This window comes from Zootoca vivipara, chromosome 8 (assembly GCF_963506605.1).
Source record: "Zootoca vivipara chromosome 8, rZooViv1.1, whole genome shotgun sequence".
Classification (NCBI taxonomy): Eukaryota; Metazoa; Chordata; class Lepidosauria; order Squamata; family Lacertidae; genus Zootoca; species Zootoca vivipara.
Window position 1 is genome coordinate 1959605 of NC_083283.1, and position 18256 is coordinate 1977860.

An 18256-nucleotide genomic window follows, 5' to 3' on the forward strand; every position below is an offset into this window, starting at 1 on the left:
GGTTGGGTTGGGTGACCCTTGTGCCCCTTTCTAACTCTACAGTGCTATACCAGCTGCACTGGCTCTCGATGGAGTGTTTAAGGTGCTGGTTTTAACCTTTAACGCCCTATACGGCCTAGGACCCTTGTACCTACAGGACCGCCTCTCCTGGTATGCCCCGCGGAGGACCTTAAGGTCCGCAAATAATAATATCTTGGAGGTCCTGGGAGGTTAAACTGGCCTCAACCAGGGCCCAAGGCCTTTTCGGCTTTGGCCCCAGCCTGGTGGAACGCCCTATCGCAGGAGACCAGGGCCCTGCAGGACTTGACATCCTTCCACAGGGCCTGCAAGATGGAGCTGTTCCGCCTGGCCTTCGGTCCGGCCCCAGTTTGCCCCCCACTCTATGGGACCCTGTAAGTCAGTGTTTCTCAACCAGTGTGCCTCCAGATGTTTTGGGACTACAACTCCCATCATTCCTGACCACTGGTCTTGCTAGCTAGGGATGATGGGAGTTGTAGTCCCAAAACATCTGGAGGCACACTGGTTGAGAAACACTGCTGTAAGTTACCTCTTTGGGCCTTTTATCAGCTCATGTGGGACCAACATGGATAGCTGGCCCTGATGAATACTTGAGGTTCCCGACCCCTATGGTTTTAATTCGTGGACAGTCATTTAATTTTATCCTGATTCTAATTTTTAAGCTGTATTTTAATCAACTGTTTGATTGTGTTTCAATGTATTTGATATTTGATGTTAGCCGCCCTGAGACAGGTCTTGGCTGGGGAGGGCAGGATATAAATAAAATTTTACTTACTTACTTAAAAGGTAAAGGGGCCCCTGACCATCAGGTCCAGTCGTGTCCGACTCTGGGGTTGCGGCGCTCATCTTGCTCTATAGGCTGAGGGAGCCGGCGTTTGTCCGCAGACAGCTTCCGGGTCATGTGACCAGCATGACAAAGCTGCTTCTGGCGAACCAGAGCAGCGCACAGAAACGCCGTTTACCTTCCCGTCGGAGCGGTCCCTATTTATCTACTTGCACTTTGATGTGCTTTCGAACTGCTAGGTGGGCAGGAGCTGGGACCAAGCAACGGGAGCTCACCCCGTTGAAGGGATTCGAACCATCGACCTTCTGATCAGCAAGCCCTAGGCTCTGTGGTTTAACCCACAGCGCCACCTGGGTCCCTACTTACTTACTTACTTACTTACTTACAATTCCATAAAATTATAAGGAAGGCAATCCCAACTAAACATCAGGAATAATTTGACAGTGGAACAAATGCCATTTGACAGTGGAACAAATGAAACATATACCAGGCCTAGAGGATAAGAGACAGAACCATTTTATTCCAAGAGACTCTGTCTAGAACCCTTCCCAAGATGGCAGCTGGCCTTGGATCAGTGTCCCATTTCCCATTCTTCATCAGATTGGCTTCCTGGATCAACAAGGCACATGGAATGATGGGAACTGGCCTCTCCTCGCCATCCCACATAACAGGAAGGCTACGCAGTTCACAGGCTGGCAAACCCAACACCTCCAAGTGCCGGTTCTAGGTTCCCTCATCCTTTTTGTCTCGGATAAACGGAAGCAGTTCATTCGTGAGGGCATGGCGCCTGTCACGCCAGCGAAAATGTGTGGGCGCCTGGCTGGGCCCTTGCTCATAGTCAAAGCAAGGGCTCAGCTCAAAGGCCAGGGCCGATTTCACCAGCCCAACGCCGCCAGCTTTCTCTGGGCCCGGGTGGTAGAGGCGCCCATTCTCGGGCAGCATGAGCAGCTTCTCGGGCTGGAAGGGCACTGCCAGCTTGTCCGCTCCGCCACAGTAAGACAACAGCTCCTCGCCCGACGCTCCCTGCAGGAGGTGGGTGAAGACGATCGGCCGGTCGTCGCATCGGACAAAGTTCTGCTCGCGGCCGCAGGGCGAGAGGTAGGGGAAGGCGGCTTCGTAGCGCCCGCTCTGGTTCAGCTTGAGCCGCTTGAAGAAGAAGACCAGGAACTGCTTGTCTGCAGGAGGGAGGGAGGGAGAGAAAGCAAGAGGGCCGGTCGATGCCTTTCCAATCTCCTACCGACGCACAAGTGATGGGTTGAGCAAAGAGGACTTGCCTTTTTATTGGAGGTTGGGGAGAAAAGCATGAGGAGGCATGGGGGCCCCAGTGGCTAAGTGACTGGCTTCTCATAAATGATGTCATTCTCCTGAAACTCAAGGTGAACCTTCAAGGAGGGAGAGTTTCGGAGCACCAGAAATGCTGGACAGCAGCAGTCAGGCTTATACGGGTTTCGCTAGGGGCAAGGGTCAGGTTGGGGAGGGTGGACAAAAGAAGCAGCAACGTTAGGATAGCTTCCCCCAGCCTGGGGCGCTCAAAACACTTTGGACTTCAACACCCACCTTCCCTGATCACTGGCCATACTGGCTGGGGCTGATGGGAGTTGGAGTCCAGAGCCTCTGGAGGGCGCCAGGTCGAGGAAGGTCGAGGCAAGCGCTGAATCTGGCATCTTCCTCCTGGGCTGTGCAACTGAGACGTGCCAGAGATGTTAGGTGCTGCTGCCCCTATGACGCCCCCACCCCCTTCAGATCCTGGTCCCCCCCACTGCTGCTGCCAGCCACGTCAACTGTACCCTCACCTGTGGCTGCGCCCGCATTTCCGCCACAATGCAGCAGCAGCAGCAGCGGCGGCTACGACAACGGGGCTGTGTTGGTGGTGCAGGCGAAGCTGAAGGGCTGGCAGCAGCAGGATGGTGGGAGGGCAGAGTGGGAAAGGGTCAGGGTCAGGGCCAGCTCTGGAGGTCCTAAGCACCTAAAAGATTTTGGTGCCCCCATATATATCTCTCAAAATAATAATAAACCGTTATTTTTTGAAACGAAACAAAACCTACAGCACACACACACACACACACACACACACACACACACACACACACGTTTTTCTAATTTTAAGGTTTTTTATCAGATCCTCAAAACTACTCTTACATAACATATCTGCTTCTATGCTTAGTAGAGAGCCTTGTTGCAGAGTTGCTCTGTTGGGATTTTCAATATACTTCAACTGAGAAAATGAATGCTCAGTTGAGCAATTTGTGAGAATTGATGTTAAAAATCTGGCAGTGGGAAATTTCTGTGGTGCCTGCCCTTCCCTTGATGCCCAGAGCACGTGCTCAATCGTTCATCCAGCCCCAGAGGAGGACGCAAATGGCTTCCCTTTGCCTAATGCATGGGCTGACCCTGGCCGGGGTCAAACATCCCTTGAAATAGACAGAATGAAGTCTTCTCTGCTGTGCTACCAGCTCCGAGTTCCTTGAGGAAGAGAAGGCAGGCAAGGCCAGCCTGCAGCTCAGAAGAAGGCAATCTCAACCACGCTCTGTTTGGTTCCTCCCAACCGATCAGCCAAGCAGCAAACAGCCCTAGACGAAACGGAACTAACACAACCATTTTGCAGGATCCCTTCATTTACAAGCCCATCTGTTCTCCGATTAGGTTTTGTGTGTTTTGCTTTTAGGGATCTGAGAGACTGAAGGCACCCCCTTCCTAAAGAGATGTCTTATCGTGTCGAGGAAATAAACAACTACAGTATCTGAAGGCAGCCCTGTGTCAGGGGTTGTTGCGACTACTCTAGAGTAACGACTTTCCACATGCTTGTCTTTTAACAGTCTTTATTGGTGCACTCTATTTACAGTGTAATGAGCTGTTGGATGCATGTCTGCTCATTCCGATCCAGAATCCGGCACTGCCCCTTTGCGCGATTTCGACCAACATAATAGCCTCGAGACAGTGAATCTCCTCCCCTTTCTCCTCCTCCTTAATTCCGGTGCCGGGGGAAAGGGTCTACGCTCCATCTTTTCCCTCTCCCCCCTTTCCGCCTCTCTCTCTCTTCCCACCTGTGGAGCAGGGGCTCTCCCATGCTGCCAGAGACCTGGCACTCTCTCTCCGCTTCCTGACTAGCCCCTTCAGACCCCGCGCTTTCATGGCTGCTTGGGGACGAACTGCTCCTGATGAGAGGCGGAGGTTCTCTATACTCTCTCCCCCTTACACCCTGGATAGGGAAGTTTTTAATGGGTAATGTTTTATGGTGGTTTTATAATTTGCTGGAAGCCGCCCAGAGTGGCTGGGCAACTCAATCAGATGGGTGGCATAAATGATAAATCATCATCATCATCATCATCATCATGTGTGTTTGGAAGACAGAGTCACGCTCATTTAAGGAGTTTGGGAACTTGCAGAAACTATGCCGGAAAGGTCTAGGCCAGCCTCCCCCAGCTATGTGCCATTCAGATGTTTTGGGCTAGAATCCCACCAGCCCCTGTGCTGGCTGGGGCTGTTGGGCATTGCAGTGCAAATCACCGGAAGGGCACCAGGTTGGCTGAGGCTAGCAGAGACGATTTGTACCCTACAGCCAGGCAGGCGCATGTGTGAGGCGACCCTTAAGCAGCAGCTCTTGCCCAAGGACCGCAAGCAGAACGCGACTTCATCAAAACAGGCACGTAAGCCAAACACCTTGGCCATCGGCTTCGTTTATTTTGAGCTCAGAAGGCCGCTTCTTTGCTGTGCGTTTCCTTGGCAAGCCGTTTGGATGTTCTGCTTTTCTTTGGCATTCAGCCCAAGCAACTGTGACCCGGAGGCAGCGGACCCAGCGGCATTTACAAGCGTGAGCCACAGAACGCAGGCAGGTGGGAAGAGCCGTAAATCTGAGTTATTAATAGTGCAGGTGCAGCCATGTAATTGGCGGAAGGGAATTAAGATGCAAAAAGGCACAGGCCGTGTGTGTTTTGTTTGTTTTGCTGGGAGCCGCTCTGGAAACGAGGCGGTGGGGGTGGGGGGAAACAGCCCAAACTGGAGGCGGTGGGGAAAAGGAAGCTTGCGGCTCACACAAGCCCAAGCCCAAGCTCATCACGTTACGTGACGCTGCAAAATCCCACATGGATTTGGCAGGGGTGTTTCGCAAGCGGGAAAGGAGATTCCTGCCCCCAGATCTTCAAATCAGAAAAGAAACCTCGGAGGGGTCTCAAATCAGAAAAGAAACCTCGGACAGGCGACTGTCTGCTAACTGGAAGCACAGCCCTGAATCCCACTCCCTATGATTTTTAATGATAAGAGGAAAGTGAGGATTGAGACTTTAAGAAAAGGAGTGTCTGGAGGAGAGAGCACATAGGAATGGCAAATCTTAACTGGGTGCTCCACTTTTAAGCTCCACTCTTCTCCCACTGGGTCACTACTGTCCTGGGACATGTCACTTCTGAAGAGGAACGATGTGCACCAGGAGGCAAGCGAGTGCTGCTGACGATGCTCCTGCGGAAGTGGAGACGTGGCACAGTGACAGCATCCCTCTGCAGTGCAGATCGTAGGGGGGGGGGCTCTGCCTCTGACCTGCATCCGACCCCCAGGCAGGAGGCAAACCGCAGGAGTCGGGAGCACACCAGCTTGCAGGCGTTTTCATTCTCTTTCTCCTCCCCCCCTTTTTTAAAAAATGAACTCTTTGATCGCTCACAGTTTCAACTGGTGCATTGGAAGATAAAACGGGGTGGGGGGAGTGGACAGCCCACCCAAAGGCAAGAGGAAGGCAAGGGGGAATGCGGGCTCATTCAGCAAGAACGATTGCAATTCCTGGTTTAGTTTTAAATGTAGGCATTTTAGGTCAAGATCTACCGAAAGAGAAGAGGAGGCTATCCATGTATGCTACTACAGCGGCGAGAATTTCGATAGCACAAAAATTGGAAGACTGAAGAAATGCCAACTAAATGGCCAGAAAAACTGATGAACTATGCAGAATTGGCGAAATTGACGGACAGACTTCGGGGAAAAGACAACAGTGACTTTGAAAGAAAATGGGAACCATTTATAGTATACTTGCAGAAACAAAGGAAGACTATTGATTTGATGGCAGGATTCAAATAAACACTCACACCTTTACTAACAAAAAATATATACAAGATAAAGAAATAGTATAGTGTATCTTTTAAGAAACAGCAGCGTGTAATAAAGGAAAAAGCAAATCAGAAGTGGAAGTTGGGGGAAGCCCAGGAGGGGAGGGGAGAGGGAATGTAATATAAATGTTATGGATATGGGATGTATGCAATGATAGAAAAAGAAAACTGAATAAAAATTTAATTAAAAAAAAATGTAGGTTTGCATATACCGTCTCCACTTTCTCACACATTTCTACCAATCCTTCCAAGCTTCTGATATAAATTGAACCCCAAGGTTCTCCCAAGGAAGGTCGATCCTGGCATAGGTTTATGCCACCCAAGGGCCAGGAGCTTCTGGGGCCCTCGTGGGGAAATGGACACACACCTGGAAATCGAATGAATCGCATAGGAGATACTTCCTGGCACCCAAGTGACCCACGTTAGGAAATGACTGGCCATTTCTCAAAGCAAAAACACTTTCTTGCCACCCCATTGGTTTCTATGCTGTTTCTTTTTTCTTTTTTTGTAAAGCAAGATTTGAGTGTATTATCATTTTAGGATGGGGTGGAAGGTTCGCAGACTATGAAGGACTTGCCCACAAATTTATTGACAGCTGCACTAATTATGATAGCTAGGAAGTGGAAGGGGCAAGCAGAATATAAAATGGAAGAATGGTATAAAGGGGTGTGGGATATAGCTATTAATGATAAGTTAACATGTGCCATTAAGGTAAGACGGGGAATGTGCAGGAGAAATTATTTTGAGGAGATATGGAGGGTGTTTGTAGAATTTGTACTGTTAAAACGGAAAGGGGTCAAACCATGGCAAGAGGTGTTGAAAATTTGGAAGGTTGGATAGTTACAATGGAATGGTCTTGGTGGTGAGACGCACGTTTTTATTCTGATTTATTTATGATTATTATTTTGTCAAAATAAAAATAGGAAAAAAGGTATTAATTTTTTAAAAATAAATAAATTCTATCATAAGGTAAAGGGACCCCTGACCATTAGGTCCAGTCGTGCCCGACTCTGGGGTTGCACGCTCATCTCGCATTATTGGCCGAGGGAGCCGGCGTACAGCTTCCAGGTCATGTGGCCATAGCTGCCAAGTTTTCCCTTTTCTCGCAAGGAAGCCTATTCAGCATAAGGGAAAATCCCTGTAAAAAAGGGATAACTTGGCAGCTATGCATGTGGCCAGCATGACAAAGCCGCTTCTGGTGAACCAGAGCAGCGCACGGAAACACCGTTTACCTTCCCGCTGTTGCGGTTCCTATTTATCTACTTGCACTTTGACGTGCTTTTGAACTGCTAGGTTGGCAGGAGCTGGGACCGAGCAACAGGAGCTCACCCCGTCACAGGGATTCGAACCGCTGACCTTCTGATCAGCAAGCCCTAGGCTCAGTGGTTTAACCCACAGAGCCACCTGGGTCCCTAAATTCTATCATACGCTTATCCAATTAGTTCTTCCGTCTGATAAGGTTCTTTTCCTCTGTGACTGATGTAGGGTGTGACTTACCAAGGGACGGAAGGAAAGAAACACAGAAAGCTGCCTTATACCAAATGTTATCTAGCCCAGTGCTGTCGACACTGACTGGCAGCAGCCCTCCCAGCTCTACCTGGAGATGATGGGGTTTGAACCTGGGACTTTTTGCATGCAACACGGAGACTCGACTACTGAGCTACAATTGCATGGTAACACATGGCACTGGTGGGATTGCACCAGGCTGCAGGCTGCTGACTGATGCGCTCAACCAATGTGCAATGGATCTTAGCCCCAGGGAGAAGAATGTACGGGGGACATGCGGGGCAGAGGCAGTTGCAAGCCTAGATCCTATTTGCCAGCTGATGAGGGGAAATATCACTGGACCTTATTGTCCCCCAAAGGCCTCATTTAGCTGGAGATTTGCGACAGCAAAGGTTGACTACCGTGAACGATTATGGGAGGGTTCCGGATTAGCAAAAGCCTGCCTGAGGGGGAAATGGGGGGTCAAGGCACATTGTAAGGTTTGGCGGAGGAACATCTGGCACTCAGCTCTGAGGTCGGGAAAAAGAAAGGGGCTTGGCAGGAGACCATTCTGCAACCAGGGCGCTCTCCCTCAAACCCCACCCTAGATGTGGAGCAATCTCAAAATCCTCATTTGCCCCCTGGGGTGGAGCACCGCTTCACTGCCTTGGCCTCGCAATGCCTGGTAGCGAGCCGGCCTGGGTTTTTAATGCCGATTAAAGATTATGCCGGCAGGTCTTAACACAGGAACACTGGAGGGGATCAGTGCGGTTCCGGAGAAGATAAAAAGTGTCCAAGCAGGGATTTTCAGGATCATGCAATGGCTTAGCAGAGGATCCTCTAATTCTCACCAGGAGATCTCACTTACACAACCGTTGACTATTTTTTTGGGGGGGACGACCATCTGCTCAGGAGCACCTGCCAGAGCTTACATAACCTGCGTGGAAAAGTTTCCCACCCACCCCCCAGGAACAAAAGTCACAGGCTAAAATGTTCTTCAACTCACATAACTGCTCCCTCCCTGCAACTTGCTGTCAAACGGAAACTGAACCTCAGGCCAGCCCACGACACTCTTCATGCAGCGCGTAGTTAAAACCAACTTGGATGGCTTTAAAAGGTGGTTAGACGGACTCCTGGAGGAACTGGCAGCTCCTCAGCCTCCTTGGCACTCAACGAAGATATGCCTAAGGGCTGGGAGGTCACGGGAGGCGTTGGGGGACCGAAAAGAACCTGCTGGCAGTCTAGATTCTGCCAGGCACTGTCAGTTGGTGTGCTAGAGCAACTTTAATGTGCTAGAGCAGGTATGTCCAAAGTCCGTTTCAGCAGCCTAATCCGGCCTGCTGGTCGGTTCAATCTAGCCCCTGTGGCAGTTTATTGCCTGGGGTAAAATCCTTAAAAAAAACCTCAACAACTTCAATCCTAAAAGAGCTCAAAACTTCAACTCTAAAAAAGCTCAAAACTTCAACCCTAAAAAAGCTCAAAAACTTCAACCCTAAAAAAAACCCAACAACTTTGGTCGGCCCTCATGGCCCTTCACTTCATCAAATCTGGCCCTCTTTGAAAAAAGTTTGGACACCACTGTGCTAGAGCAACATTAACAACCAATGAAAGCTGCTCTGTTTGGATGAATGGGGCGCTGCCCACCGATCTCGGCCTGACAGCTGCCTGCCTTCTTAAAATCAAAGAATTGTAGACCTAGAAGGGACTCTGCAATGCCGGAAACACAGAATCCCTGGCTGGTGGCCATCCAAGCTCTGTTTAAAAAACTCCAATGCAGGAGAGCCCCCCCCCTTCTGAGGGAATCCATTCTTTCTTACAATCAGTCCGGGAGTGTTTGTGTGTCCTGCATGTCAGTTTCCTCCTCCTCCTCAATTGCCCCCTATAATACTCAGCAGGGAGGAGGATTGGGGCAAAACTAAAGCCAGTTGGCTCTGCCTGGCTCTGGTTCCACCTCCCGTAGGCCTTCCTGTCTTCTGCTTCACCAGTCCCTAATTGGCACCAGGCAGCCGCCGCTGTCAATGATGACTTGAAGGAGTCAAGTCCGCCATTTGCTCCCATGACAGTGCCCACTGACCCTGCTCAGCTGGCTCAAGGAGGGATGGCTGCCTCCATGCATGGAGGGAGCCGTGCAGACTGGGACGGAGCAGGTGGACATTACCTTTGAAACAGGTGATGAAGTTCTTGACTTTGGCATCGTCCAGGAAAAGCTGTGCAGGGTTGCCGGAGGAGGGATTGGGAGAAGGAGGAGAAAGAAACAGGATGATGAGCAGACAACTCATCTACAGTCTAGTAAAACACAACTATTCAAGGGGGGGGGGTGCTGTATGGGTGTAGCTGAAGGGCCAGAGAGCTCCATCGCTCAAGGAGGAACCAAAGACTCTCAGCCTGGGTCACACAGCCACTTGGCATGATGATACATGCTGAGTCCAGCAACATTCTCAATTGGCTTCACCTCGCACCTCACTTTGCAACCTGAGCCATGTTTTGCCATCACTGAGCTGTCCAAAACTGGACTGAAGGAGGTCGCAGCGGATGTGGGCTTCTTCTGAAACAGTCAGCATGGCAAGAACCGTACAGATCCACGCAATGCATCCTGCACAACTTAGTGGCTGGAACTGGTTCTGAGACCACAGCCCTCAGCACATTTAGTAGGAAAGTACGGTATTCCCACCTAACTCAAAACACATATGGGGTGGGATTGTTACGAGCAGGGCTTTTTTTTTTCAGCCAGATCTTGCTGGAACTCACTTCCGGCACCTCTCAGATGAGTCCCTTGCCATTACAGTGGTACCTTGGTTGTTGAACGGCTTGGCTCCCGAACAAATTGGCTCCCAAATGCCGCAAACCTGGAAATAAGTGTTCCGGTTAGCGAATGTTTTCCGGTTAGCGAATGTTAGCTGAACATCCAACGCGGCTTCTGATTGAGTGCAGGAAGCTCCTGCGGCCAATCAGAAGCTGCGTTTTGGTTTTCAAACGGTTCCGGGAGTCACGGATTAAGTTCAACAACCAAGGTACCACTGTATAAGAGAACTAGGGAGGTGTTCATGGCGGGTTCTGGCACCTCTTTTTCTAGGAAAATAGCACTGGTTACGAGCCACACACCGGTACCCTCAAGAGACCCAGACCCACACTGTTCACGGTTTGCCCAGCACTACCTTCCTCTTCTCCCTCTGCTTCATCGTCAACTTGTAATTTGTTGAACAAACCCCAATTAAAACAAACCACGGCTTAGCATTATGTGGGAACTGGGTCACTGGATGCCTCGAAGAGACAAAGGGCTTCAAAATAGCTCAGCCAACACCACCCCTGCCCCTTAACTTGGCTTCCACCATATTATCTAAAGCACGGTAATATCGGGCTCTGGATAGACACTGTGCAAAGGGTCAACCAGCTTCCTAAAGGGCTATTCACTGTCTGACGAATGCCAGCAATGGGGCTGTTTGCAACTCAGAGCTCCCACATTCTTGAGGACTGCTAATTTCCAGATCAGTCCAGGGCGGCCACAAACTCCTCTTTTAACACTAATTACAACTCCTAATCTCCCCCATAATGATTCATTCAGCACTAATTCGATACACCATTAATGCAGTGGAGGCGACTACGTGAATCAGCAGTTAACGCTAATGGATTAAAAAGAGAGGCCCAAACAGCCCCAAGGCTTGGAGCAATGCCAAGCGGCACTTCCCAGGCACACCATGCATCTGCCACTCAGAGATCTGCGCTAGAGGTGGCTATTAACATTGGGCTCCCGTAAAAAGGAGAGCCCCGCACTACAGCTGCAAAGCTGCCAAGTTTTCCCTTTTCTCACGAGGAAGCCTATTCAGCATAAGGAAAAATCCCTTAAAAAAAGGGATAACTTGGCAGCTATGTACAGCTGGGCGATACCTGGCTTTCAACATTGCGGTGTCAGGGTTTGTTGCGACTACTCTTGAGTAACGACCGTCCACATGCTTGTCTTTCAGACATTTTTATTGGTGCACATTATTTACAGTGTAACGGATTGCTCATATCATGTCTACCCACTTGAGTCAGATTCCTGCACTAAACTCTTTTGCGTTTTCGACCAGCATAAAAGCCTCGGAACTGAGAAGCGCCTCCCTTTCCTTCTCTTTCGCAGTTCCGGCGTCGGAGGTACTGGTCTTCTGTCTGCCCTACTCCTGTCCACTCATTCCGCCTCTCTCTCTTCTTGCCTATGGAACAGGGGCTCTCTAGTCCTGCCAGAGCCCTGGCACTCATTCTCCGCTTCCTGACTCACCTCTTCAGACCCCTCGCTCTCATGGCTGCTTGGAGACGGGCTGCTTCTGATGAAGGGGGGGGGGTTCTCTGTAATCCCTCCCCCTTACAATCAGCTAAACATCAAGAAACATCACAATGCCTGCAATAAGGATGGAACTATGCAGATGTGAACAGAAGGGCTGGGCGATCTCTGGTTTGCAACACTGTGATAATTCCATCAGCCAAACATTGTGATATACTGATATATCACAAGGTCTGAAATAAGGATGGAGCTATGTAGAGGCAGTGGCTGGCTTTGCGGTTTTTCCTGCATCGTGATTTATGCTTAGCGCACACACACGCATCATGATATTCCCAGGTCAAATGTTTTAAAAACATTCTCATGATATGGACTTCAAACCAGTTTTGGATGAGATATCAATATATCGCCCAGCCCTACCCCTCACCATGGATGAGCTTGGCTACCTTGGGTCCTTAGGAGCTAAAGCAACAAGGAAGCATAAATTAATATTAGCCCTTCACGGCCTAGGAACCTCGAACTTACGGGACCCCCTCTCCCGGTATGTCCCACGGAGGACCTTAAGGTCTATAAATAGTAACACCTTAGAGGTCCCGGGCCCGAAGGAAGTCAGTTTAGCCTCAACTAGAACCAGGGCCTTTTCAACACTGGCTCCGACCTGGTGGAACTCTCTGTCTCATGAGACCAGGGCCCTGTGGGACCTGATTGCTTTCCACAGGGCCTGTAAGACAGAGTTGTTCCGCCTGGCCTTTGGCCTGGACCCAACTTGATCCCCTCCCTCACTTTCCCTTTCTGTATGAGGCTGCATTTTAATTTTAATGTTGTATTTAATCTTGTTTTTAAGTTCTATCTTAATCAATTGTTTTATATGTTTGGCTGGGGAGGGCGGGGTATAAATAAAATTTATTATTGTTATGATTATCTTGGAGAAGAATAGACCATGCAATTAAACGAGTTACCCATGAGAACAGGAAAAGCCTAGCATTGCAGCCCAAGCCATTTTGGTATCAGAAGCAGAGTCCAAATGCCCTCTCCTCACTAAGGCAAACATTTTATTATTATTTTTATTATTTTTATTTTTTAAGATCTATTTTTTATTGATTAAAACGAAAATTTTCAAAAAAGGAGCAAACATAAATACACAAACACAAACACTAATACAAATACCAACGCATACAATTCATTTCAGTTTCTACTATTTTTACACTATTTTCACTTTCCGTTGACCTCCAATTATACTTGCTGCATCGTTTTCAGTTAAATGAGTAATTCCGCACAGTTTTTTTAATCTAAGTTACATTTTTCCTTATTCTATTCATATTCTCTGTCATATTTGTAGTATCAGTTAATAATTTACCAAGCTCAGTCTAGTTTTGCCACTGGAGTTCTTATTACATTGTTATTTTTTAGATATTCTTCAAATACTTCCCAATCCCTGTAGACATTTTGTTTCATCCGCCCTCTCATTTTGCCTGTCATTTTTGCTAGCTGCATGTATTCTACCATTAGTAATTAGTAAATAAAAAAGAGAGAGAGAGTACGATTTGTACATGCATATGTGGTGGACCTGCAAAGAGGTCAGTGAACTGTGGAACAGCATATATGAGGAATTAAAGAAAATGTTGAAGTGTAACTTCAGTGGCGGGAAGAATTATAATTGCAAGGAATTGTAAAAACAAAAGTGTACCCACAATAATAGAATGGAGAATACTAAGGCAAACATTTTAAAGAGCCCTTTTTTCACACTATTCAGACACAAATGGCTGCCTTCCTCCATCCCCGGGTTCACAGGAAGAAGGTTACAGGACCAGCCCTGCAGCTCTAGCTGTTCTCTGCCTCTCCTGCAAGCATACAGGAAATCCGCCTGAGCATGAGGAGGTGGATTTTGGGGTGTCCCTAAGGACAGCTGGGCAGGAGACACATTTACCTGGCCAACGAGGCACCAAACACTACAACGTCCTAGTTTGCAAGCTTTCATGCAGTCTTCCCCAACCTGGGGCTCGCCAAATGTTCTGGACTCCAACTCTCATCAGAGTCAGGAGATGAAGCCCAAAACATCGGGGAGCAGGTTTGGTGAAGGCTGCCTTACTGAAATGAAGGAGGACCTATGTTTGATCTTGCATGGCTCTTTATCATTCCAGTTGAGCTTTTCTCTATTTGAGACAAGACTTCTGGTTCATCTAGATCAGTGGTGGCGAAGCTATGGCACGCGTGCCAGAGAGGGCACTCAAGACCCTCTCTATGGGCAGGCGCGCCGTCGCCCCAGAAGGGCCATAGCTTTCGTGCCGGGGGATGGGGGAGGAGGAGAGGAGGGCTTGCGCCGCCCAAAGCCTGCGGCACCAGGGCCTGGCAAGCGAGAGAGGGGCTGAGCAGGCATCGACTTCTGATGCGCCAGGGCCTCCCGTCAATCTGTTTTTCCTACTCGGGAGGAAGCCGCCTTGAGTTCAGCAGGGCTTAACTCCCAGGTCAGTAAACATATGAAGACAGCAACCTAAGAAAGGGCTGCTGCGTTTACATGTTTCCTGGGCTTTCCTGTGGAAGCCAATAAGAGAAATTCATTCCGTGGAGGTGGGGATCAAATGGCAGCCAAAGAAACAGCAAATAATAATAATAATAATAATAATAATAATAATAATAATAATAATAATATTTATACCCTGCCCACCTAGCTGGGTTTATTTATTTATTTATATTTGTATGTGCACACGCAATCATTATGATCGCATATTAAAAATTAGGAGGGTGTATCTTAGTACAGCTCTCCAGTGTACGCTAGTGGCCAAATTTGTGGAACCTTCTGGAAAAAAATGTATTTCTGAGGTTTGATGGCTCATAACACCACTTTGTTTTGGAGTAATACAAGTGCTTTCTTCCTGTGGGGACGCAGGAGGATGCATGCCCCTAAACATTTTGTGAATTTAACGGGAGAAGAAATTCACTGTATTTATTTCCCCCGATTTGAACTGTATTTATTTTTCCCTGGTGGTGATTTTCTTGAGCCAAAATGAGAGTACCCCTAAGCATTTTTAAGAAAAAAAACACTGAGTTATACCATAAAATTATATATCAATGGAAAGATAATTTAATGAAGAATGTAATGCAATAACTTTTATGAAGGATTATTTATTACAACAGCAATCATAAGGAAGAAACGTGAAACACACAGAAAAAATGAGATATACAGGTTGAATTGCCATGTTGGCACTTTGCGATAAATAAGTGGGTTTTGAGTTGCAGTTCAGTGCAAAATGCCCTCTTCAGCATTTTGTCCAGCTCTAATATATCCTTTTAGAGATGGTGGGACTGAAGCTGTATACTGTATAATAAACCAAATACATATATGCATGTTATAGATTTGTACAAAGGCATTACAATACTGGCAGTTTTATTTTATCTCTCTTTCATAATGACTGTTAGTGTGGAATTCACAACAGCCATTTCTTGGATCGGCATATTCATTGAGCAATCCACTACAACCCAGGATCTGCTTGCTGGTCATTCACCGCCCATTTAGACCTCATGAGTGTGTATGTGAAATTAAGAATCGCCCCGCCTCAATGTGTGTGACTTTACATCATAGCTGCCAAGTTATCCCTTATTTTAAGGGATTTTCCCTTATGCTGAATAGGCTTCCTCGCGAGAAAAGGGAAAACTTGGCAGCTATGCTTTACATTTGAACTGCATGTGGCTTCTTGCCACTGTTCACCCAAGACTAGAGAGGTCCTTTCGGACGTCTTCATAAACTCTTGTATCAACAACCCTAAACCAGTGATGGGCAACCTTTTGAGCTTGGTGTGTCAAAATTCGCCAAAAAAAACCGAGCATAACTCGGGTGGTGTGTCACTTCAAGAAAAAAACCATAATTTTGCAATATTTATAGTTTAAATAACAAAATGTATAATTGTAATATATAACTGTATTTAATAAATCAGAAACTAATTATTTAACCTAACCAAACCAAAAAACCCTTATTTATCACAAAGTGCCCAGAGTTGTTGAGCTTTTTGGGGGGAGCTGCTGACCAAAGTTTTGGAGGTTTTTTTGGGGGGTGCAAAAGTTGCTTTGCTTTTTTTGGGGGGGGATGCCCCAAAGCTGCTGCGCTTTTTTTGGAGAACAGAAATAAATGACGAATAATACCTTCGCTGAAACTAACACGCAGCACTGACATAGTCTGCCAAAGCGCCAAAAAACCCAGCACAGAACGGGTTAAAAAATGAACGCTGTTACACCCAATCAGCGTCTGCCAAAGCGCCAGAAAAAAACGGCACAGAAAAGGTTTAAAAACCAATCTCTGGCTACCAGCAGCAGCAACAACAACAAAAGGATCCGGGTTTTAACAGTGGAGACAAGCTGTAGCGTGAGGAGGAGCAGAAGAACAAATGGGGGGGGGGAACAATAACAAGAACAGTGCTCACCCCTAACTCCAAACCATTCAGGAACAAGTTAAAAAGCAGAGTGTTGGATTGGGACCTGGGAGATCAGAGTGATATATGAAGCTCACTCCGTGTGACCTTGGGGCATGGGAGTAGCCAGGATTTTTGTTTTGTTACGTATTTTTATTGATGCGCCCCTGTCCCACCCTTGGCTATGCCCATGCCTTGGGGGCTGGTCAGTGCCTCTCACCCTAGCCTACCCCATAGGGCTGTTGAGAGGGTTACATGAGGAGAGGGGAATGAGAACCTTATATAGGCAGCCCTGTTTAGGGAGGCTTTTAATGTTTAATAGATTATTTTAGGGACCCAGGTGGTGCTGTGGGTTAAACCACTGAGCCTAGGGCTTGCTGATAAGAAGGTCGGGGGGTCGAATCCCTGTGACGGGGTGAGCTCCCGTTGCTCGGTCCCAGCTCCTGCCAACCTAGCAGTTCGAAAGCACGTCAAAGTGCAAGGAGATAAATAGGAACCGCTACAGCGGGAAGGTAAACGGCGTTTCCATGTGCTGCTCTGGTTTGCCAGAAGCGGCTTTGTCATGCTGGCCACATGACCTGGAAGCTGTACGCCGGCTCCCTCGGCCAATAATGCGAGATGAGCGCGCAACCCCAGAGTCGGTCACGACTGGACCTAATGGTCAGGGGTCCCTTTCCTTTACCTTAGATTATTTTATTTCATTTTTCTGTTGGAAAATATAATAATAAATTATTATTGTTATTATTGTTGTTGTTGTTGTTGTTGTTGTTGTTATTATTATTATATGCCCCCCATGAGGTCCTTGGAGATAAAGGTGGGAAATATAGCCCAGTATACCTGAAGGAGCATCCCCACCCCCATAGTCCATCCCGGACACTGAGGTCCAACTCCGAGGGCCTTCTGGCGGTTCCATCCCTGCGAGAAGCGAGTTTACAGAGAACCAGGCAGAGGGCCTTCTCGGTAGTGGCGCCCGCCCTGTGAAACACCCTCCCATGAGATGTCAAGGAAATAAACAACTACCGTACAGTATATGACATTTAGAAGACATCTGAAGACAGCCCTGTTTAGGGAAGTTTTTAATGACTGATTTCTAATGTATTTTTAATCTTTTGTTGGAAGCTGCCCAGTGGGGCTGGGGAAACCCAGCCAGATGGGTGGGGTAGAAATAAATTATTATTATTATTATTATTATTATTATTATTATTATTATTATTAAATAAGTGCAATCAAATAAATACACGAATACACACCACACCCCGATTGCTGAGAGAGCTCCCTTCCTATACCCCTCCATTTCCATCCTTTTACATATACTGTATACGAAATAACGGGCCCCGACCGTCCTGTCAGGCTTGCTGGGCTGTGATAATCCACAGCACCCTTCTAGGGGGCAGCCCCAAAACCTTCCTCTCCCTGGCCCACCCCCCACGCACCCCATACCTGTCCCTGGTGGTCGATATAATAAAAGTACTCGCGGGTGCGGGGCGTGGGGCTCTGGCCCTGCTGGTAGGCGGGCCGGCGGATCCCCGGCCTCAGCAGAAAACGAAGCCCGCCACGCAGCAGCCGCATCGCGGTTTCGGTACCAGACGACAACAACGAGCGGGCCCCGGCTGCGATCGAGGCCTAGTCTAACCGGAAGTGCAATGGGGGACCGGCGCAGCGACGGACTTGCCTCCCCCAGGCTCCGGATACGCGTAGAAACGTTCCGCTCGTTGCATCGGCTGGGCGCCGGGTCCAATCTCCCTCTCGCTGTAATTGCAGCCCTTCATACCGGCGGATCCCTTCCTTGCTCAGCGCTCTGACCCAGTGCCGGATTTACGTACAAGCTATAGCTTAGGGCCCCACTCTCGGGGGGGGGGGGGCAAAAACTTTAAAGGAAAAAAACAAACTGGATGTGCATTTCCAAAATAGAAGGTAAAAAAACAAATCAAATAAAACCTACATACAGCAGCAGTGTTTTGTGCAGGGCCGTCTTAAGCACATCCAGCGCCATGGCAACAAACTGTTTCTCACAATATGGGGTTTCTCAGAATCATGGAGGCCACTGCTACAATTTCACTATTAATATACTTCTTAATTGTATTTCACGATTAATGTACTTCTTCTTAATTGTATTTCAGTCCAATGACTACGGTACAGTGGTACCTCAGTTTATGAACACAATTGGTTCCGGAAGTCTGTTCATAAACTGAAGCGTTCATAAACTGAAGCGAACTTTCCCATT

At 48.0% G+C, this 18256-nt stretch overlaps 1 protein-coding gene across 3 annotated transcripts; it reads right to left on the minus strand.

The window, feature by feature from the left end:
- Positions 1-1231: 1231 nt before the first annotated feature.
- On the minus strand, positions 1232-17663 carry C8H8orf82 (chromosome 8 C8orf82 homolog). Of its 3 annotated transcripts, XM_060277547.1 has the most exons (4): positions 17473-17600; positions 9533-9581; positions 2360-2486; positions 1232-1977 (listed from the first exon to the last, which is right to left on the minus strand). In XM_060277547.1, exons 2-4 carry the CDS (start codon positions 9566-9568, stop codon positions 1526-1528), a joined length of 615 nt encoding a protein of 204 aa, XP_060133530.1. In that variant the 5' UTR covers positions 9569-9581; positions 17473-17600; the 3' UTR covers positions 1232-1525. The 3 variants fall into 3 exon arrangements, with proteins under 3 accessions (XP_060133530.1, XP_060133531.1, XP_060133529.1); XM_060277548.1 differs by lacking the exon at positions 17473-17600 and having other exon boundaries at positions 9533-17460; XM_060277546.1 differs by lacking the exon at positions 2360-2486 and having other exon boundaries at positions 1237-1977; positions 17473-17663.
- Positions 17664-18256: the final 593 nt, after the last annotated feature.